The sequence below is a fragment of the Bos javanicus genome, chromosome 26, assembly GCF_032452875.1.
Source record: "Bos javanicus breed banteng chromosome 26, ARS-OSU_banteng_1.0, whole genome shotgun sequence".
In the NCBI taxonomy this organism is placed as follows: Eukaryota; Metazoa; Chordata; class Mammalia; order Artiodactyla; family Bovidae; genus Bos; species Bos javanicus.
The window spans coordinates 5,380,083-5,405,037 of record NC_083893.1 but is presented as its reverse complement, the minus strand read 5'-3'; the positions used below and the strand labels follow the sequence as shown (position 1 = coordinate 5,405,037).

The following is a 24,955-nucleotide window of genomic DNA, read 5'->3' as shown; positions in this document are numbered from 1 at the left end:
GCTGGTGTCATCTGTATATCTGAGGTTATTGATATTTCTCCCGGCAATCTTGATTCCAGCTTGTGTTTCTTCCAGTCCAGCGTTTCTCATGATGTATTCTGCATAGAAGTTAAATAAACAGGGTGACAACATACAGCCTTGACGAACTCTTTTTCCTATTTGGAACCAGTCTGTTGCTCCATGTCCAGTTCTAACTATTGCTTCCTGACCTGCATACAAATTTCTCAAGAGACACATCAGGTGGTCTGGTATTCCCATCTCTTTCAGAATTTTCCACAGTTTATTGTGATCCACATAGTCAAAGGCTTTGGCATAGTCAATAAAGCAGAAATAGATGTTTTTCTGGAACTCTCTTGCTTTTTCCATGATCCAGCGGATGTTGGCAATTTGATCTCTGGTTCCTCTGCCTTTTCTAAAACCAGTTTGAACATCAGGAAGTTCACGGTTCACGTATTGCTGAAGCCTGGCTTGGAGAATTTTAAGCATTCCTTTACTAGCGTGTGAGATGAGTGCAATTGTGCAATAGTTTGAGCATTCTTTGGCATTGCCTTTCTTTGGGATTGGAATGAAAACTGACCTTTTCCAGTCCTGTGGCCACTGCTGAGTTTTCCAAATTTGCTGGCATATTGAGTGCAGCACTTTCTGCTCTATAAAATAGATCATGAAAGACCGTGAAGACATCAATATATTGAAGGCACAGATTATTAGTGTTTAGAGTACTATATGACTTTGGTGAATTTAAATTTTCAGAGTATTAATATGTACTGAGGATTTCACATATCAAGAGCATCCCTGCCCCCAGTATGTACCAGCCAACTCATCACGATAGAGATAGCAGCTGATAGTCACGATGGAATTGGAAAATGGTGACATTGCTTAGCAGTAACTAGTATAGACAAGGCTTATCAGCATTTGTTACCCACATTGGGAGACTCATGGCAATAGCAACCCTGGTCTCATTTGCCTTGGCAGCCAGGGAAGAATGTGATAAGCTGCTGCTGCTGCTAAGTCACTTCAGTCGTGTCCAACTCTGTGCGACCCCATAGACAGAAGCCTGCCAGGCTCCCCTGTCCCTGGGATTCTCCAGGCAAGAACACTGGAGTGGGTTGCCATTTCCTTCTCCAATGCATGAAAGTGAAGTTGCTCAGTCATGTGCAACTCTTAGCAACCCCATGGACTGTAGCCTACCAGGATCCTCCATCCATGGGTTTTTCCAGGCAAGAGTACTGGAGTGGGGTGCCATCGCCTTCTCTCAATGGAGCCTAGTTACCTTCAAAAGAACTACATCTTGCACTGAAGGGTAAAATTACTCAATTGTGTATATAAGTAAAGCATTTTCTTGGGAGTCCCAGAAATCAGTGGGTGACTTTTGGGAATCCATGAGAGAGACTCATAGATATATGAATTATTACTACTTAAGATACTATTTTTGTCTCTAGGCTTGTATAATTTTTGTTTCCTCTGGTTTTGTTTTTTAGTAGAAATATATTACATCTTAGTTTTAGATTTGTACAACAGCAGAATAGGCAGATAGTTTAAGAAATTATCTGATTCAGCCCCATGACACACCCTCTTTGGTGTATTTATATTCTTTAAACATGGAGGTGCATATATATTAGAAAGAATATACTATAAAAATCTGATAGTACAGAATAGAATAGAGAGTAACATTTGAAGGTCATGGTCCTTAAATGGGTATTTTATCCAGGCTAACCAATCTCAAGAGGAACAGTAGAAGGTCATAAAAAATAATGACCAATCAGGAGGCAAGAAGAAGGATAAATTAGAAGCATGGAATTAACAGATAAACACCACTGTACATAAAACAGATAAACAACAAGGATTTACTGTATAGCATAGGGACTATATTTGGTATCTTATAATAATCTATAATGAATTTAGAAATTATCATTTAGAAAAATTATATATATATAATTGCAACCCAAAATTAACAATGCTGCAAATCAACTATGTGCTGTGCTGTGCTTAGCTGTGTCTGATTGTGCGACATCCTGGACTGTAGCCTGCCAGGCTCCTCTGTCCATGGAATTTCCCAGACAAGAATACTGGAGTAGGTTCCATTTCCTACTCCAGGGTAGGAAGTAGGGATCGCCCCAAGCCAGCATCTCTTGCATCTCCTTCATTGGCAGGCAGATTCCTTACCCCTGAGCCACCTGTCAGTCGGTTCAGTTGCTCATTCGTATCCTACTCTTTGCAACTCCATGGACTGCAGCATGCCAGGCTTCCTTGTCCACCACCATCTCCTGGAGCTTGCTCAAACTCATGTCCATTGAGTCAGTGATGCCATCCAACCACTTCATCCTCTAGCATCCCCTTCTCCTCCTGCCTTCAATCTTTCCCAGCATCAGGGTCTTTTTCAATGAGTCATTTCTTCACATCAGGTGGCCAAAGTACTGGAGCTTCAGCTTCAGCATCAGTCCTTCCAATGAATATTCAGGACTGATTTCCTTTAGGGTTGGACTGGTTTGATCTCCCTGAAGTCCAAGGGACTCTCAAGAGTCTTCTTCGACACCACAGTTCAACACTACAATTCAATTCTTAAGCGCTCAGTTTTCTCTATAGTGCAATTCTCACATCCATACATAACTACTGGAAAAACAATAGCTTTGACTAGACAGACCTTTTTCAGCAAAGTAATGTCTCTGCTTTTTAAAATGCTGTTTAGTTGGTCATAGATTTTCTTCCAAGGAGCAAGCATCTTTTAATTTCATGGCTGAAGTCACCGTCTGCAGTGATTTTGGAGCCCAAGAAAACAAAGTCTGTCTCCTATATTATTTTGAGATAGGAACATTTTTTTCCTTCTCAGAGGAAGAAATCACTCTGAAACATGAACATGTTAGCTTTATATTCCAAGACTCACTGAATTTCCTAATAACTTCAGCTCTTGTAGATGGTCATTCTTGTCTGGTCCTTCCGTCTATCCCTGCCTACTCCCATACCTGTACCATCTTTTATATGCAAACACACTGGGGGTGAATACAGTTTCTTCCCTTCATAGAAGAATCTCCTTCACTCTCTCTTCTACTTGTGTGCAAGACATTCTATCTAAAACTACAATCAGCAAATGACTTAAGTCATCTGTTTACCCTGGACAAGTTCTTTAAATTCCTTTTAATGCTATCCAGAATTGTATATACATTTAAGTATTTCAACCTTTCTGGCTTGTATTCAGCTTTTTGCTTACTATAGAAAACAGATTTTTTATTTCCATGTATTTTCTATATTATATTATTATAACTCAGTTTGTAAGGGCATGTTTTTCTCTGGATTTTATGTTTATAACTATTTAGAATTTTATTCCTATTTTTCAGAGATTTACCCATATCCTATAATTCACTATGGTCACAGATTCAATTTTTATTCAATATATATACAACCAAAAGACCTTGTTTCAGCAATATTCTGCAAAGTCTTTGTAACAAATATGCATATTGTTCAAATGATCATGATTAGTTTTGTTTTGGATCCTTGAAATTTGACACTAAGAAAGCTCTTTGCAGGTGTCTATATTAAAATTCAATTTTCCTTCTATTGTGAAAATATTTTTCCTTTGAAATAAATATTTATTTTTTTCCATTATCACTCCAATCTTAAATAAATTTGATGGATTAGATATTAAATACTGAATCTTTCTTTTTTCCCGTTTCTTTACAAAAGAAATTATGTCTTTGCTCATTTTCAGAGATGACTTCAACATGGTTTCCCCATGGTAACTATTTTGTGTAGAAATATCTCTTGGCAAATACCATGCAATTATGTTATCAACTAAATAGCTTGTCAGTACTGCAAGCAAACAGACCGATAGCAGAAAATTTGCAAGCTTGGGAAAGATTTACATTTGTAGGGAAATGAGAAATATACTTCACTCTTCCCTTCAAAACAAACAAGTATGATACTTCTATAGGTCCCAATGGTATACAATACAGTTTTACAATTCTCTTTGTGATAATCTTATTCTGAGTGATTAGGTGAAAAGAAAGCACATGTCAGTCTGAATTTGGAGAAATGTTCAATAAACTTGATCATGTTTAAATAACCTTGAATAAGAAAACGAAGTGTCACTGAAAAATGTCTAGAATTAAATATTGTTTTGTTTTCAATGTACAATTATCCAGAAGGAACTCTGTATAAGTAAAGAAATGTTGACCAATGAAATTGTTTGACTTCTCTAAATTAGAGAGCAACTGAGGCAATAAAAATTAGATCATTACTCTTCTGTTTCTGAAGAAAGAAGAGCCCATTAATGAGCAACAATTCCCACCTTCTGATTTTGACTTCTGGAGTGAATTCCATGTATTAAAATAAAGGGGTGGTCAGAGAATGTGGAAGACATTTTAAGAGATGTGAGTCCCCAATAGAGAATGAGGCTTATTGAGTGCACATCCTGCTTGTTCAGATGATAGTTTAGGACTCATTTTGATACCAAAGACTTCTATCAAAAAAAAAAAAATGCAAGTGAATATATCTAAGCTGAAATTACAGCAACCAAGCTAGAGTTTATGATGGATTATAACTCTCCATTATCAACCACATCTAACTTGAGAGAGAAGGCACCAGAGAAAATAAGTGAATATCATAATTTCAAATATGTACATTTTTCCCCTGACCAAAAAAAAGATACATAACATGTTTATAAAAGCACTTTTTTATGTCATCAAAGATATAGAGGTCATTTGAAGTCATTTTTAAACACTAACACCTTTAGTAAAGCAATTTGAGGATCATTTGTGTGTATATTTGTAACTGAAGTACATTTTTCAACGTCTGATACTCACACAACCTGTGTAAGAATCATCTATGTACGTTTCAAATATACTGATGCCTCAGATGCTCTTCTGAGAAAGGTGTTCTTCTGGGAAGGAGCAGAGGGATGTGAAATTTTACTATTTAGTTCAGATGACCTCTATATACACTAATATTTGAGAAATAATAAATCTTTCCTCATGTCTTATTTTATTTTATTATTTTTTTTGTCTTTCTTTTTTTTTCAATTTTATTTTATTTTTAAACTTTACATAATTGTATTAGTTTTGCCAAATATCAAAATGAATCCATCACAGGTATACATGTGCTCCCCATCCTGAACCCTCCTCCCTCCTCCCTCCCCACACCATCCCTCTGGGTCGTCCCAGTGCACCAGCCCCAAGCATCCAGTATCGTGCATTGAACCTGGACTGGCATCTCGTTTCATACATGATATTTTACATGTTTCAATGCCATTCTCCCAAATCTTCCCACCCTCTCCCTCTCCCACAGAGTCCATAATACTGTTCCATACATCAGCGTCACTTTTATGTCTTATTTTAAACCCATATTTTAGAAATCACAAGAAACCCTAAAGGTTGAGGATGATGTACCCTTCCAGGCAATCAGTTGGTACAGGGTATTTGATTAAATTAGATGGTAAACCTAGAGAGTCTAAGAGAGTTCCCAAGATCATAGAACTTGAAAAGTGTTGAGCCATAAATTAACCCCAGTTCCATCTTATTCCAAAGCTTATTTCACTGCAGAGTCTTGGGTTCCAAACTAAGCTAAACAAACTAGCTCTGAGAGCCTTAGAACTCTTACTCTTTTTATTTATTATTTTAAATTGAAGAGTTTGGATGAAGTTATTATCTCTGGTGCAGTGGAATTTGGACTATTGTGTAATCTAGAGAAATTATGACTTGATTGAAGTCCCAGGGCTAATGGTGGACCTAGGGAGCAACAGTATTTGAGCTCTTATTTAGTGATTTTTTCAAATTTATCTTTTATAAATGGTTAAATAATTCAGTTATTTCTCAAGTCTTTGTTAACACTTTCTATTTTAAAATTTATATTCTGGTTTTGGTACCATTTATAATTATGGATTGCTGCCCCCAAATATTATACAACAGTATGGATTAAAAAAATACAAAACAAAGCAGAAACTACGGGTAGAGAAAACAAAGTAGGCAGCCGGAAGTCATCTACATCCCTTACCTTCACTATCACTGTGACAGTAGCAATGCCAGGCGGCATTGTTCCGTAAATATCAAAGGCCTCCACTAGAAAAGTGATACTTGCTTCCTGGTCTGGAAACGACTCATAGTCCAAACTCCTTAAAAGGGAAAGTTCTCCCGTAAATGGATGTAGTGCAAAAAAGTGCTTCACTTCTGGACTTCTTATCCGATAAGACACATTTGCTCCGAGGTCAACATCTTTGGCCTGTAACACGTTAAGAAGAAGAATGGTTATATCACTGCCATTTTCAAAATAAAGAAATGCAAGACTGATGAAGGTCATGTGTCAGGACCTAGAACAACATGAAATGAATGATGATCAAAAGTTATGTTTCAGAGATAAGTAGTTTTTAAAGTAATTTACCAGATAGAGGCAGAGGGAGAGAAAGAAAGAGATCAAGTCAAATACCGAGACTCAAGAGATTTTGTCATTGTTGGTCTTGTTACTATATCTATTTTATCTGAAATATCACTGATGAACGAAATCATACCACAGTAAAGAAATATTGTCATCCCTTATATGTGAAATCTAAAAAGAAATGATACAAATGAATTTACAAAACAGAAAGAGACTCACAAACTTAGTAAGTGAACTTACGGTTGCCATGGGGAAGGGGAAGTTAGGGACTTTGGGAAGGTCAAGTGCACACTGTTGTATTTAATATGGATAACCAACGAAGACCTGTTGTATAGCACATGGAGCTCTGCTCAGTTATGTGCCCAGCCTGGATGGGAGGGGGTTTAGGGGAGGGTGGATACATGTATATTTATGGCTGAGTCCTTTTGCTGTTCACCTGAAACTGAACATCTGAATCACAACATTGTTAATCAGCTATATCCCAATACAAAATAAAAAGTTTAAATTAAAAAAAATTAAAATAAAAAAGAGCAAAAAGTAAATATCGTTGTAAATGATTGTTTATTATTTTCTGTTAATTGTATAACAATGAAAAATAATAACCTAAATATTCACAAGATGAATAAAGACAAAATACCTACCCTCCAGATAGGAGGTTCTCAAAGAAAATGCCAAAATAAAAGAGAAATGTGTATGGACCTAGAGATTGTCATGCTGAGGGAAATGAGTTAGAGAAAGACAAATATCATATACTTCTTATATGTGGAATTTTTTAAAGAATAGTGCAAATGAACTTATTTACAAAATAGAAATAGAATCATGGATATAGCAAACAAACTTATAGTTGTTACCAGTTGGCAAAGGATGGGAAGGGGTAAATTGGGAGATTGGGGTTGACATATATACACTACTATATATAAAATAAATAACTAGTAAAGACCTATTGTATAGCACTGGGAATTCTTCTCAATATCTGTAATCACCTACATGGGAAAAGAATCAGAGAAGGAGTTGGATATATGTGTATGTATAACTGATTCACTTTACTGTATAGCAGAAACTAATACGACATTGTAAATCAACTATATTCCAATATTTTTTTAAGTTCTCATTTCTAAAAAATAATTGCCCAGTTATTAAAACAAAACACACACACACACACATATACACACACAAAGAGAAAACAAACAAACAAAAACAACTGAAAAAGCAGGTTTCAATGCAAACTTTATAGATGATTATTTCACTCAGTAGTAGAGATTAGAAATTCCTACACTGGTAGGAAATGGAATGGAGCAAAGACAGAGTGGGGAAGGTCAGATTTTGCTAGAATGCATATGCAGTACAGCAAACACCTAAGTGAACTTCAGCCCTGTCCCCCTCCAAACAATTATCAACATCACAAGGGGAAAGATACTGTTAAAGCACAGCTTTTATGATGTCACCTTCCTACCTAAAAAGTCTTCTTTTCCATTTCATTTTGGATCAACTCCAATCTTCTTAACATGATGCAGACACATATATTTTCCAGCCCTTACTCTTTTCTCTCCTCCAGGATTTTGAGCAGGTTTTTCCACTGCCTTGAGTATTCTTTTTCCCCCTTGAACAACTCTTATTTGTTCCTCAGTTCACAACTTAGAAATAAGCTTTCCCAAGAAAACATTCTCGGAGAAGGCAATGGCAACCCACTCTAGTACTCTTGCCTGGAAAATCCCATAGATGGAGGAGCCTGGTGGGCTGCAGTCCATGGGGTCACTAAGAGTCGGGCACGACTGAGAGACTTCACTTTCACTTTTCACTTTCATGCATTGGAGAAGGAAATGACAACCCACTCAAATATTCTTGGCCTGGAGAATTCCAGGGACGGGGAGCCTGATGGGCTGTCGTCTATGGAGTCTCACAGAGTCGGACACGACTGAAGTGACTTAGCAGCAGCAGCAGTATGCTTGCTATACCAGACTGAAAATTCGATGAAGGCAAGAAATCTTGTTGATGTTTGAATCCTTGGCCTCTAGCAGAGGACTTGGCATTCAGTAAGCTTGGTGAATGAATGAATAGAGGAATAAGTGGCGAAATAACAGCCTTCTCCCTGGTCAGCATCTGCCTTTTATAGATTTAGTAATGTTTCTTCCCAGATGGCATTAGTGGTAGAGAACCCACCTGCCAATGTGGGAGACATAAGAAACGCAGGTTCAATCCCTGGGTCAGCAAGATCCTCTGGAGGAGGAAATGGCAACCCACTCCAGTATTTTGCCTGGAGAATTCCATGGACTGCAGAGCGTGGCAGGCTACAGTCCATGGGGTCGCAAAGAGTCAGACACGACTGAGACTGAACTGAACTGAACTGAACTAAATAAACATATATCAAAGTGAATCATGGAAAAACACAAGCTCTTGAAATTCATGCTAACACAATTCAAGTTGTAGATTGCAGGTTGAGAAAGAGTTATATTTTTAAAATATACTTCATAGAACACCTAAGTCAGAATTAAAGAGTTGATACTTAAATGGAGACTTCTAGGCCAATCTAACTTACTGAATCTGAATATCCAGAGTTTCTGGTAATAATTGGAGAACTAAAAGACAGAAGCTTAGATATAAAGACACTAATAAAAAGGAGAAACAGACTTCTGGAAGTATGCCAGTTATGTATAAAAAGTGAACAAATATTACAAAATGGTAAGTATAGCGATCTATTTCTGTAAGATACAGGGTGATTCTATACATTTGTATATGTGTATGCATGCATATCGGCTTCCTAGGTGGCTCAGTGGTAAAGAAAATATCTGTCAATAAAGAGACAAGGGTTCAATCCCTGGTTTGGGAGGAATTCCTGGAGAAGGAAATAGCAACCTAGTCCAATATTCTTGTGTGAGAAATCTCATGAATAGAGGAGCCTGGCAGGCTATAGTCCATGGGGTCACAAAAAGTCAGACATGACTTAGTGACTAAGCAGCAACAATACATGTGTATATATGCACATTCCTGGATACATGTATATTCAGACAGTGTGTAAATAGTTATTTGACATTTGTGTGAGCAGAAACATAAATGTAACATAATACACATAAAAATTTAATACTGAGGAACTTTGGAGGTACAAGGTGAGGAATTATTAAGTTTTTAAAAATAGTCTAATGTATTGCCAATTGTTATAATAAATATTTGACATTCATTACTTTTGTGAATTGATAATAAGTCTATTAAGAAGTGTTATTCAATTTCTTACAATGGCAACTTTTCTCCCTTCTCTCTCTAAAATAAGCTTGTTAGATAAAAGAGTATGTAATATTTGAGAAATACATATATTAAAATTTACTTATCATTCATTTGAAATTTAACTGCATGTGTGTGTGTGTGTGTGTGTGCATTTTACTAAAGTCTGGCAGACCCATACAAATACCAATTTTTATACAGAATTCATGAAACAATTGCTTCTTTCACACACCTCTATTTGAAGGAAAGTGGTCCCAGCTGGCAGGTTCTCCTCAACAACGACAGTATATGTTGAATTGGTGAACACAGGGCTATTATCATCAATATCCAAAACCTTGATGGCCAGAGTAAGAGTTGAATGACGAGGATGTACTGCTCCATCAGTTGCCACAACAACAAGTTCATAGTAGTCCCGGACTTCTCTGTTAAGCTTCACGGCCGTGTAAATGCTTCCATTGGATGTGATGCGAAAAAGATTGTTGAAGTTACCCAAGCTGTAGTGCACTTGGCCATTTATTCCAGCATCAGGATCTACTGCCTAAACAAAATTAAAAACAGAGGAATTCACATAGTACTCTCTGTTATAATTTTTTAGAAGGGACAGTTAAAGAACTATGGCATATTTCTAACCAAATATTGTTTTTTCTTTAGAGAGAAAAGTAAAAAGATAATGATAATGTGGTACAAAAGTCTAGAACATGAAAAGAAATTTATAATAGTTTAATGATACTCTTAATTCTAAATGAGCATAAAATTATTTTGTATCAGTAGCAATAACAATATTATATTATGACAGAAAGTTCACATTACATAAATACTGAATTTTCCTGTATTATCATTTATTTAATAGATTTTGAACTCTAAAATTTAAAAAAGTTTTAATTAAACATAATTGAGTGATAGCTTATGATTGTATATTTTTTAATTCAAGCTATATATTATATACCTATAATACATATAGAAGCACCATATATAGATAGATATAGATTACTACATTTAATTTTCCTAATGTTCTTATAAATAAATATCATTGGTTCCATTCTACAAATGAGAAAACTGTGGCTTGTAATTTGCTTAGAGTTATGGAAAATCCCATGGACGGAGGAGTCTGGTAGGCTGCAGTCCATGGGGTCGCTAGGAGACGGACACGACTGAGTGACTTCACTTTGACTTTTCACTTTCATGCATTGGAGGAGGAAATGGCAACCCACTCCAGTGTTCTTGCCTGGAGAATCCCATGAACAGAGAAGCCTGGTGGGCTGCCGTCTACGGGGTCGCACAGAGTTGGACATGACGGAAGCGACTTAGCAGCAGCAGCAGCATGCAAGAAATAACAATCTGTGCCTCAATTCTTAGTATAATGCCTACATAAAATTACTTAATAAATATTTGAGGGATTAATTCATGTTAGAATAAATTAATGCAAGCAACTGAGGTTTAAAACTAAACATACTCCAAACCCCAAACAGAAGTGAAAGTTTAGTAACTGTAAAGCAACTGCAAAGGGCTCTTAAATATTAGAATACAACCTCTAAATGATAATAGAATTGTTGATGCAATAATAAGCCTTTTGCAATTGAAATTTTAAGTCATATTAAATAACTTTGCATTAAACAAAATAAGTAAATTTTGAGTGGCTATTCTTCAAAGGAGTGTTATGAGAATTAGTATAATCTAAAACTCAATTAATTGAAATAGAAATTATGACATCTCATTATCAAATACTGTGCATTTTGTACTACATAGCTCTATCTCATTGTTCCTCACACAAATTGGAATAAATCTTGGAAACCATAAAATGTTACATAACTACGCACCAAATGGCTGGTAAGGAAAGGAAGAAAAACAAGAGACTTGGCTGCATTATGAGCGAGGGACACAAAAATCAATTAATATTCATAAAGCCTAGGATGGAATATGATGTATTTTGAACAGCATATAAGCAGATGTACATCCACCTTTACAAACACTGGGGAAGCAAGTGGGGTGGGTTTGCTGAACACTTTTGCCGTGTTTGAAATGATAAAGCCCAGGATGTGAAAGTCAAATTTATAACTGTGCACCCTATGAATGCCAGACTTTCCAGCAGGATTTGTCCCTCTGAGTCATCAAAACACAAATGTCCCTGGGAGGGTATTACTTCTTAAGTTTGAAGCCTGAGAAAAGATGAGGAACTGCAGGAATGTCTGAAGAGGACAAAAATACTGTAAAATAGTCAAAGAGCTTACATACACATATTTTCTTCTACTTTTATATCTTTCCTAGAATTTGTCTTACAAATTACTGAACAATTAGTCAAACTGGTCATCTTAGTGAATACAAATAAACAACAATATTGTCAACTCCCCCACAAAAGAACAACCCAACAAAAAATACTCTGTCTTAAATCAGTGCTTAATTAAATAGAAAAATAAAATCTGGTAACATCAGTAGGTCTGAGTTCATTAAATCAACAGTATTAAACATTTAAGTGACTTTTCTTCCGTGGGGGTTTTTATGTAATTTAAATGATTCTCACTCAAGGTGTGTTTTTGTCTATCCCAATATTTGGAAGATTTATTATGATAGAATGATTCATTTTGCTTAATGTGGCTGTGTATGTATATGTGTGGAGGGACAGGGGATATTAAGTACGTACTGTTACAGCTACTGAACTGATATCTCTGCTAGGACTTACACACCACAAGTTTGTTATTTTATAGCTCTATAAAACAGAAGTTCAACAAGTGTCTCATCTGGCTAAAATCAAGGTATGCATAGGGCTGTGTTCCTTTCTGGAGGTTATAGGCAAAGATCCATTTCTTTGCTCATTCCAGTTATTGACAGAATACAGTTCCTTGAGGTTGTAGGATTGAGATCCCCGCTTCCTTTTTCCTTGTCATGCAAGGACTATTCCCAATTTCCTAGACCGCCCACAAACCTTGGATCTTGGCTCATGGTACACTTTTTCCATCTTCAAAGCTAGCAACTGTGGGTTAAGTTCCCCTCACGCTTTCTGAATTTCTCCTTCTATTTTATCTCTCTGATCCACTCTGCTACCATCTTTGTTCACTATTCAACAGTTTTGATGACGACAGTGGGCCCACCTGGACATCTAGGATAATCCTCCCATCTCAAGTTCCTAAACCTCATTACATCTGCAAAATTTCTTTTGCTATGTAAGGTGACATATTCACACATGGGATGTGTTGGGAATCATAATTCTGTCTGCTCTAGAATCAAAAATTTAACATGTCCTTAACTAAACACTTGCCCAAATCTTTTTCATCTCTAATTCCCTTATATCAGTAAATGATTCTTCCACTGACCCAATAGATTACATAAAAACAAAGAGGATATTCCAGAGATCTCCTCCTATGTTCTGTGCTTCATTTATTCAATAATTTCAGAAAAGCATATTTAATATGATGTATGAGTCTCAGCTTAAAGTTACAATGGTGTATTAAATAACAAGTCCAAGATATCATGGAATTTACAGAGAAAATTACTATTCTATTTGTAATATGCTGTTTACACCTTTATACAGTATCTCAATCCTAACTTCTTTGCTTCAAATTATCATCAACTGTGGCTTAGATTACTAGATTACTTGTTAATTATTTTCTTTTTCTGTTATTTCATTTCAGAGAGGTCTTCTATAAAAGATAAATGCCATTATTTCTCTTAATATCCTTTAATGATTTCAACTGTGTTCAGCAGCATTCAAACAGTTAACATCGTCAAGACGTCATCTACTGAATGCTACTTTCACTATGTTCTGGAATAATGCAAATCTCTCCAACCCCCAAACTTCTCTAAAGCTTCTGCCTAGTGGGGACTTCTGCTATTATTTGCCAGGCTAATGCCTGCTCATCTTTCAAAAGTCAATTTAAACATCACTTTCTCAAAGCAGTCTTCTCTGAACCATGAAATATAAATGAGACCCTTCTGTTATACATGCCAATAGCTCCATATAACTGTACCTTATATCATATTTGATACTTTTAATTTATATATTTATTTCTAGGATACACATATGAATTGCATTTATTAACATATATAAATAAAGATATTACTGTTGTTGTTCATTGTTCAGTGAGTCATGTCCGACTCTTTGCAACCCCATGGACTGCAGCACACCAGGCTTCTCTGTCCTTCACTATCTCCCAGAGTTTGCTCAAAGTCATGTCCATTGAATCAATGATACTATCCAGCCATCTCTGTTGCTCCCTTCTCCTGTCTTCAATCTTTCCCAGCATCACAGTCTTGTCCAATGAGTTGGCTCTTTGCATCAAGTGGCCAAAGTATTGGAACTTCAGCTTCGGCATCAGTCCTTCCAATGAATATTCATGATTGACTTCCTTTAGGATTGACTGGTTTGATCTCCTTGCTATCCAAATGATTCTCAAGAGTTTTCTCCAACACCACAGTTCAAAAGCATCTATTCTTTGACTCTTAGTCTTCTTTATGGTCCAACTCTCACATCCACACATGACTACTGAAAAAACCATAGCTTTGACTATACAGACTTTTGTTGGAAAAGTGATTTCTCTAATTTTTAATACACTGTCTAGGTTTGTGATAGCTTTTCTTCCAAGGAGCAAGTGTTTTTGAATGTTGTAGCTGCAGTCACCAACTGCGGTGATTTTGGAGCCCAAGAAAAAGAAGTCTGTCACTGTTTCCATTTTTTCCCCATCTATTTGCCATGAAGTGACAGGACTAGATGCCATGATCTTTGGTTTTTGAATGTTGAGTTTTAAGTCAGCTTAATGAAGATGATATTATGCTACTTATTAATACATAGCTATATAATTTTTAAAATATATATTTAATCATTATGCATCTGTTGCTTGGTTCTACTTTGATTTATATCTCTTCCATTATCAACCTCTGTGCTTTTAATTAAGAATCCCAAACCAAAGACTGTAGAATTATCAAAATTTCATCTGGGACTCTGATTACCTTGGTAGAACTACTGAATCCGGGTCTAAACTGGAAAGAATCATTTTTAAAAATTACAAAGTAGTATTTTGCTATGACTTAAATGAGTATGATGATAAGTAAATGGCTTTGTATTTTTAATATTTTGTAGAATGACAAAGAGGGCCTATGTAGTTTAAGACAGAGAATGACCTTGATATATAGAACGATTGCTACATTGTAGAATTTTTTATTACTTTCAGTGTTTCCACTATACATATTTCTGATATCATTAACTTTGGTGTGTTCCCGCTAAGTATCAGATAATACCTATAAAACTACAAAATAAAAGATGTGAAATCGAATAGCAATTTTGAATCTCTTTTCCTACCATTACACATGTCAGAGATAAAATTCACAAATGTGGCACAGATCATCAATTACAATATGAATAAAATATATGATAGTTATTGCATAATTCTCTGTAATCTAGTTGCAAAGCCATTGGTCTGTTCCACTGAATAAAATATATAAAAATTTAAGTGAATTGTCATTGCCATAGATAATATAAGCCAATAACTAGTATCAGAATCATGCAAATGTGTACCTACATTGGTAACAAATGACTTGGAAAAGACCTCACATTTGATTATTCAACTCATATTTGAAAACCACTGGGCTAGCAGATTGTTAAAGGAAATTTGCTTTAACAAGAGACTGAGATTAAAAAAAAAAAAAAAAAAGTTAATTTCAGAATGAACCACCTACAGTGCTTGCATCATGTTGGTATTTCCCAAGCCAGTGCATTAACCATATATTCCCTTGTGAATTTTCCAATGTTCAGAGAACTGTTGCATTGAAAGATCCTTTTTTATTAAGGATCGTGGAATAGTAGCTTAATGTCTCCAGGCTTCAACTTGCCAAGAGGAAAGACATTTTAGTAAAAAAAATCGTCTTTTCTCTGCTCCCTTATTCACTCATGAGTGATGAATTTGATAGAAAGAATTGGGTAAACACACTGACTTCTTTTAACATAACATCTGATATTTATAAGGATGTCATATGAGTTACTTGTTTTGCTCTTATGAGCTCTTTCCCTAAGAATAAGACCTACAATTTCAGTTCTGTCTGAGGCTGTGTAGTTAAATTTAATTGTGGGGGTAGCATTTACTAACCTATTTGGTTCTCATTACTAAACCTCTTCCCCCTCAATATGAGAATTCTATCTGCCAGAATTTCATGTCTCTCTCTGAATTATTTTGAACCTGGGAAAGGTGTAGGATGTTATCTATTGATACTTCCAAATCCCAGGAAATATCAACACCACAGTTTCCAAACAAATTTAATCATAGATTTTTTTCATTGTTATTTGTTTAGAAAAATACTTACTAACATCTTGAGGGACATATAGTTTATTAAATACTGTTGTAATTCACTGAGTAACACTGGGAATAAGGCCTCTTTTTAATAATCTGTCCATGATATTTTCACATAATATTTCCACTTTATACTGTTTGTTCCCCATGATCAATCACTTGAAAATAACCATCTTAAATTTATAGAACTAGAGGTTCCCACTTTCTACCATGTTGGGGTCCTTAATAGAGTCCACAATAAAACAATAAATGGCAAATAAAAGATAATAAAACAAATATGCTTTCAAGAGGTTCAAAGAGAGATTTTTTAATGGCTTAAATTGATACAGAAGGCCATGGATGGAGAAGAAAATATTGAATTTTTGTTATGGCTTTGGTAAACTAACTCTAGGTGCTACATTTCATGGAATGTTAGCTTGATGCCAGGATTTTTCTAAGGGAAAAAGTGAGGAGAGATGGAGAGAGCAAGGGAGGTCTTTGTTGAAATAAATAAATTAGGGAAATTGGAATTAAAGAAAAATTTTTAAGTTTTCATTACTTCTGAACTTTTCATGTGCCATTAATATTTCAATGAGGAAGGCAAAGTTCTCAAGAGGAGTAATGTATGCACCAGATTTAAAAATCCCAAGTAACAGAAATCTTTTCAATGTGTTGACTGAACTACAGAAAGAAGGCCAGACTCGTATGCATGAGTTAATTTCAACCTACATTTTCAGTCTTCTCTTACTATTTACTGTCCTGTATAAACTTTCTTCTCAAGTCTAATCAATTTTCTACATTTCCTTAAGACTCAGAATACACTTTTTGACATTTCCTTCAAGACTTGCCATGATGATTCTTTATTTACTTCTGAAATTCCAATCCTTAATCCAGTCTTCAAATTCCAACCCCAGTTCAATGTCTCCCATGAAAATGTCTAGTATTTAGAGATAGATCATCTTATACATCAGAATTCTAGGCTTGACAAATACTTCTTCACATTACTTATTATTTACACCTTTTCCCCACAACCGTAACTCCTTTGAGAAGAGAAGCACATCTCATAACTCTTTATTGAATTTTTCAAATTTGCAGAAATCCTTATCTTACAGTGGGATAATTTGTCGAGAGAAAATATCTAACACATATTCAATAAGGATACTAAAAATAAATATTAGATGAAGCATTTTTATTAATAGGACTTTATAATTTCATCAGCTTATGTATAAAATGTTAATAATAACATTCAAAGTCAAGCACACATACACACACATTCTGACCCACATTTACAACTTAACTCACTGAAGGACTAGTTTCTATAAAAAGAAGTATATTTTATGCTCATGATATAGAAGACCAACAGTCAATAAGAAAATGCTCTAAAAAATTTAAAGTAACTGAGTAACACATCTAATAGAGGTAAAGGAACTTGAACACTTATAAAATGCAGAATTATTTGCTTCCTTTTCTGACTCCTAATTAATTGAGAAGCATAAATAAGGTCATGGAAGTTAAATAATATGGATGGCTAAGCTAAGTAGTTTCATTTATTTACTATTATAGATGAGTATGTAGATGTTAGAAAAGGTAACCAAACATAGAATTCCCTATTATCAGCAATATTGTCAAGAAGTCTGCATTGATGTTTAAATCTAACCAAGGAACTCAATGTGTGATGCTGTAATGAAACCATTCATCTTCCTAGAAATCAATTAAAAGTTAATTAAAATTGTTAACAAGAAATATCACACATCTCTCTTCATCTTGTACTACATCAAAGCAATAAACAGTAATAGCTGCAACTTTTTAATCATCTCTCCATGGTTAACACATTTTGTAATATACACCTTCCTATGGGACCTGATTTGCGGCTACTTATTTGTGCATGCATATTGCTGGGACATCGGCTGATTGTCTGTAGTCAAATAAAGATTTCACTGGACAAAACTGTGAACGTATGCTAGGAAAACTTTTGAATAGCCTTAATCACTGAAGTCAAAGTTGAGTCAGCCAGTTAACATTGCAGTCAGCCAAATAATTACTTAATAAGGACAACAGATCATGCACAAGGGCTTTTATTGACTATACTATTTTATGGTACATCATTTTAAAAGGAAGCTGGAAAATATATTTCTTACACATTATATCTATGCCTTTTGCTGCCTAATTATATTTTAGAGAAGTCTATTATATATGCTTTCTCATCGACAAAGGTGGAAACCCATTACTGGGATACCTACACTGAGAATTACAAATTCTGTAGGGATGTAAAAGCATGCCTTTATGGGTAGAATATACTGGGACAAGACCTTAAAGGAGAGCATGAGGCCTGCCCTCCTTCCATTGAAAACTCCCTGCGTAGATTACTTATGCATTTTCAATGATTCATTCTTATTTAAAATGTTTTATATTCATACCCATTTGGATTATTTAGATAAATGATTTCTGTTTATTTTCATAAAATTCAGGTCTATATAAAGAACTTTGAGGACAAACAGAAAATATAGCTATGAGAAAGGTGTGAACTGCCATGTAGCACCTTATCAGCCCAGTGCAAAACTGAGAGGGAGCTTCACTCTAGTTTTTGCTTGTCCTTCACAGCAATTTTTGAGTCTGTGCACTCCTCTCTCACTTTGAAGTGGGAGCCATAAAAGTTGTTGAGCAGGGAGGTCAGAAGAAGTTGGGCAGTGCATCCTTAATGACATTACTAATGGAAGTACATTTTTAAAATTATCTATCAACTTCAAAAAGACATAAAATGGTTGTTATCTTTATTTCTTTAAAGAAGCTGAGTTATTTCAAGGGATGTGATTATCAGTGCAAAAGGGGAAAAGCAATTTACTGACTCATGATACTGGCAAATATTCCCTCTTTCCATACCTATTCATTATTGAACAATGGCAAGTAGACTTATTGGCTATAACGTAACAAGTGTACATGAGCTCAAATCACTAAAAATATAACGAGAGTAAATAGTTTTTTTTTTTGTTTTTTTTTTTTAATACTGTAACTGTCACATATTTAATCCTTAGGAGTCTAGAAAACCCATATGTAAACTAGAGATTGCTTAAGGGCTTAAGCACTAGGTTAAAAGCCCAGCTCTTTCCCATACTAATTCTATGTCCTTGGGTGAGTCAGTCACTTTAAGCTTCCATACTTCATTTGTAAAAGTATGATGATAGTATTTACTTAACTACCTACTATGAGGATTGAACTAATTTAAAAGCATGCTTAGATCATATTAAGTAATCAGTTAAAAATTAGGTATGTTTACTGAGGTTTTCAACATCTAATTAGAAGCTATTAAAAAGCTCATTTTTTGTATAAAGTTCTTAAAATTAAAAAAAAGAATAAATTAGTCTAATTTTATTTGGTTTATATATACACTTCATTTTCCTTAAGATCACATTTAACCTGGCAGTAAGTCTATTGGGCTCTTTTGTGGCTCTACAGTAAAAAATCTGCCTACAGTGTGTAATGCAGAAGACTTGGGTTCGATCCCAGGGTTGGAAAGATCCCCTGTAGAAGGAAATGGCAACCTACTCCAGTATTTTTGCCTGGAGAATACCATGGACAGAGAAGCCTGGTTGGTTACAGTCCATAGGGTCACACAGAATCGGACACGATTGAAGTGATTAAGCTTCAACAGCAGGAGGAGCAGTGTGTCTATTAAGTTCCATTGCTTTGTTTTTGTCAAGATCTGAGAATTGGGGTGCCTGTATTAATTATAGAAATAATATGTGAAAAATCTTAAAACCTGTCCATGTTGTGTTTTTAGTATAACAAATAAAAATATGAGGAAAGCTTGTATGATGAAATGATATACAACAAAAAGGAAAGAGCACTTTAGTTATTACAAGAAACAATAATGAAGATTTAAGACATTTGAGGTGTAAATTCATGTAGTATTAGACATATGATAGAGAAATTTCTATGAAAAATTACACCTGATCTTTTTATGGATATTGTCACATTGAGGAATGTTTGCTACATCTGGACTGAGAAAAATACTGAATTTTTGAAAAATCAAAAATGTATAACATTTGAAAGCAGAAGAGAAGGTAACTTCCACTTGCATTTTAAAGTACTTTCATCATGGGTTGGGAAACAAATGTATGTCAACAGGTGAGTGGTCAGGAACTGATCATAAGTTGTGAGGCTCTTAAAATCATTATAGTGAGAGCTGAAAGGGATCTAAGAATTATTTCACACTAAACATTTCTTAACTTGTCATAACTACTCAGACCATCCTTCCAAATCTGAAAGATAAATTCTACCCAGAGAACTCAGTAAACAGTATTTCCCCGCATAAAAGATTTGACAGCTGCCCGTATTTTTCTCCAAAGCTATGTATTTTTTTAGTGATCTTAAATTCTTTCTATTCTACCAAGGAGCAAACCTCTACTAAACTGTCTTTCCTGGGTTGGACATTTTTCTAGGATGCCTTTCCTGGTTTCCCCAAATCAAGACATTGTCCTTCCACTAACACTCCTTGCCATTTTGTTTTCATTTAGTTCAACAATATAAGGTAGCTGCTTGCTCACCTGCTTCTCTTCTACACTATACTTACTGCAAATTGAGGACACAAAAAATGCATTGCTCCCAGTTTAACTTCTAATGCCTTTTCTGTATTAAGGTTCTGTGAATATTTGCTGAATAAATACTTCATGAGGACTGCTTCTTATGAAGCAGTATGTGCCTTAAATGAAAATTTTGTTGAATTCACTAATAATAGCCAAAACAATCATTTCTAGTTTACATAATAAATTACATTTTATTATAACATTGAAGCCTCTATGTGATCTTTTCCTAACCTATACTTATACACTAACCTGTCAGAACTAACTCTCTGACATAAACTCTATGTTTTAATCAAAAGAGTTTATTTATTATGTCAGACAGCTCTTAAATAACTCCAAAATCTCAGCGGTTTGCTCTCACTGATGTTTATTTCTCATCCATGCAGTATCTACCATGGATTCCATGTAGCTCTTCTGTCTTTACTCAAGGAAGGAGTCTGAAGGAGCAGGCTTTATTGGAACATGTCACTCATGTGACTGGGCTTCCCAGGTTGCAGTGGTAAAGAATCTGCCTGCCAATGCAGGACATGCAGGTTTGATCCCTGGGTTGGAAAGATCCCCTGAAGAAGTAAATGGACACCCACTGCAGCATTCTTGCCTGGAAATTTCCATGGACAGAGGAGCCTGATGGGCTACAGACCATGGGGTTGCAAGAGTCAGACATGACTGAGCATGCACACATACATATGTACATCCATGTGACCAAGGGCGGGGGAAAGATAATAAAGCCACAGCTCTTAATGCTTCTGCTTCAATGTGGAACATATCACCTACAAATCTTACATCATCACTGGTAATGTCATAAGATGGGGAAGTAACATCCTTTTGGAGTGTGGGGCAGCAAAAACCTGGAAACGATAGTAGAGTCTAGTAGTCCAGTGGTTAGAAATCTACCTTTCAATGTAGGAGACGCAGGTTCAATTCCTGGTTGGGGAGCTAAGAGCCCATGTGCTGTGGGGCAACTAAGCCCACGTGTTGCAACTAGAGAGCCCATGCGCCACAAGTAGAGAGCCCACATGCTCTAGAGTCTGTGCTCCACAAGAGAACCCTGCGTGCTGCCCCGTGTGCTCTAGTTTAAGAGAACTAGAGAAACTCCCTCAAGCCACTATAGAAAGCCCAGGAACCACAACAAAAAGATCCAGCAGAGCCAAAAAAAAAAACAGTCTACCTGCCTTGTTGTCCTTCAAACACACAATGCTCCCTCTTACTTTCACTTCTAGGCATTTGTTTTTAAATCCTATTTAATTCTTCAAAACATACCTCCAGTTTCACTCAGCTTCTTTCTGGGAACCTCTTCTTTCCATCCAGCCTTCTGATCCCTTTTGCACTCAGCACAAACTACTTTCTATACCTCTATGTTGTGCAATTAAATATTAGGCCTAAAAGTCATGTTCATCCATTTTTACATAATAAGAGGCATTAATAGGGAAAAAAACCTGTGAAATATTTGGTAACAGAAATTGTGACAATGTATGAAAAGTGGGTGGAGAAGGCAATGGCACCCCACTCCAGTACTCTTGCCTGGAAAATCCTGTGGACGGAGGAGCCTGGTAGGCTGCAGTCCATGGGGTCACTAAGAGTCGGACACGACTGAGCATCTTCACGTTCATTTTTCACTTTCATGCATTGGGGAAGGAAATGGCAACCCACTCCAGTGTTCTTGCCTGGAGAATCCCAGGGACGGGGAAGCTTGGTGGGCTGCCGTCTATGGGGTCGCACAGAGTCAGACACGACTGAAGTGACTTAGCAGTAGCAGTAGTGGTAGCAGCCTACTTATTTGCAATTGATAAATTTGTACTGTGGGTTTGGTGTTTGGTTCAGTTCAGTTCAGTCGCTCAGTCGTGTCCGACTCTTTGTGACCCCATGAATCGCAGCACGCCAGGCCTCCCTGTCCATCACCAACTCCCGGAGTTCACTCAGACTCATGTCCATCGAGTCAGTGATGCCATCCAGCCATCTCATCCTCTGTCGTCCCCTTCTCCTCCTGCCCCCAATCCCTCCCAGCATCAGAGTCTTTTCCAGTGAGTCAACTCTTCGCATGAGGTGGCCAAAGTACTGGAGTTTCAGCTTTAGCATCATTCCTTCCAAAGAACACCCAGGACTGATCTCTAGAATGGACTGGTTGGATCTCCTTGCAGTCCAATATAACATCATTTCATTGATGGTGCAAGGTCACATAAAATTAAAATTGCATTTTGTGTTTCCTCAGCTCCTCTTACTTTACCTCTCCAACATCTTCAGTCCCATATCTTTTCTATGGACAAACATGTTCTAAACCCTAAATCTAAGTGTATTCTGCCAAACTAACTATGCTGTCTGTTCCCTGCTTTTTCTAGCTTGAAGTCCTCCCCCTACTTCACAAACTGGTTATTCTTCAGCCCACCTGTCACTACACTCAGAAACATCTAAGTTAAAAGTCTTATCACTATGCTCCTATAGCGCACTGCTCCTTTACTGAAGGTGTTATTACGTTTTTTACGGCCCTCATGAAATTAAGAGTTTTTTCAGAGCAGGCTAGCTTGTTCATATCTGAGCCATGCAGGTTCTTTGCGTTGACAGACAGTAGATACACGTTTTCTGCAAGTATTTCATCTGAAGCTATTTCCATGATGCCGCCGTTAACATATCATTCCTTCCCCAAGCACTCAATCACATGAACAAAATAAACTGTCATGTAGTATGTATACTCTTTTTTTAAAAAAGGAAAACACAAGCATTCCTTTTGATATGTGAATTGAGTAATCACATCAATAATTGTTTATTCCAGAATTTTGTCCTTATGCTTTTGTTTTACTGCTTTCTTTTACTTCAAGTCAGCTAGAATCCCATAAGAAAATTTGTTTTCAGTTCAGTTTAACAGTGTTCTAGTATACCTTCCATTTTTCGTGGAATTAAATAGTTGTATTTTCTAATACTCTGTTCCATTGTTGCTTAAACTTTTTTCACTATAACCCACTTAAAGAGGACTTTTAGATATTTTTTTTCTTCCTAGTTGTACCCCAATGAAATTTTATTACCACAGATTTATTATATATGTTTATGTATATGTTTATCTGTGTTTTATATATAAATAATATATTTTTGCCTCTCAAAAACTGATTTTTTTCCATTTGGGGGGTAATATGTCCCAGTTAATATTGAATAGTCAAAAGAAAGTCTTCTCTAACTTCCCAATATAGCATAAATAAACACTGTAGTGTAAACATTATTCCTCAACACTCATTATAATGGCATCCCTTTCTAAAACATTTGTCCAAACTCTCATGCAGGATAACTCTTTCAGGGCATCTCTAGAGCAGTAGTCAACAGTCATCAGTTTTTAAGTATGAAGTAAGAGAAAACTATTATTGTCATAGATTGCATTTTATATAGTCTGCTTGACTCAGGCATTTCTCATATAGTTGTGCTCACCTTGTCTGTCAAGTTCTGACACTATTATTTTCTTTTTTGTAAATTTTAAACAGTTTCCTCTATGCTTATTAAAGATGTGATACTTGCTTATCAGATCATCCTCCCTGCTAATCCCAAATTTTAATTTTATTTTTACACGATATTCTTTTATATTAAACAGAAGCATTCACATATATTTCTCTAAAGAGCTAAGAATAATCTATGCCCTAAGTATTGTCCTTCTATCTATCATAGAACATTTCCTGTTATAGGTCTCACAAATTATTTGCTTGTGTCAATGGCAGAAGAAAATTGTAACTGAAAAGTGGGAAAAAAATGTGACAGCCAGTTGAATTTTCTGTGAAATTCTCCATTATTGTATTTTATGGAGAATATTCAAATATTAGATTATCAGATACATATCTAAGACAAAAGAAATGAACAAGGCCTTTGGCCAATATGACATCCATTTAATAAGAGAAAGTGTTAGTCTCACAGTCATGTCTGACTCTTTGGGATCCCATGGCCTCTAGCCTGCTAGACTCCTCTGTTCATGGAATTATCCAGGCAAGAATACTGGAGTGGGTTGCCATTTCCTTCTCCAAAATAAGAGAAAAGTATCTCCTAGAGCTCAAATACTGTGAATAATACTTTGGGTTTGATATAAGCACATACTGCTTCCCAAATGACAACCATAAAATTAAAAGGGCTTTCTCCATTTTAAACATATTATTGCAATCTTATCATAGTCACCGACCTTGATAAAGTCACTGAGGTAGAGAAAGATACAGATTTTGAACTTTTGGTTTTATCCTATCAGCCCTTATCCCTTGAGGTGAGCTTAAAATGTAACAGTTTTTAGTTACATTCCATTGCCCCAATCTGAGATGTCATCAAATTGGTTGACCTGGAAATACATGTTTTATATTCATTCCTGTGCCAACAATGCACTGAAGTAACAGAAGATTACATTTACTGTTCTGTCTAACATATTCCTTTAAATTAGTGAAATAAAATTAATTGGAAGAAGTAATTTATCATTCCATTTTTACTCCCGAGGTCTGATTCATGGGCCTGGGAAAAGAACTGAGATGTCAAAAATGTAGAATTTTCTTTCAAATCAGAAATTTTGGATTTATATTCTGCTTGCTCTTC

The 24,955-nt window shown here is 35.8% G+C and overlaps 1 protein-coding gene across 1 annotated transcript in view; it reads right to left on the bottom strand.

Annotated features, from left to right (window-relative positions):
• The window catches only part of PCDH15 (protocadherin related 15), a 1,038,229-nt gene that overhangs the window by 234,781 nt on the left and 778,493 nt on the right, over positions 1-24,955 (bottom strand). The window contains exons 19-20 of the mRNA XM_061402659.1: positions 9,809-10,114; positions 5,983-6,207 (exon numbers count right to left, since the gene is read on the bottom strand). Coding sequence (XP_061258643.1) covers positions 5,983-6,207; positions 9,809-10,114 — 531 coding nt within the window. The remainder of the gene's footprint in view (positions 1-5,982; positions 6,208-9,808; positions 10,115-24,955) is intronic.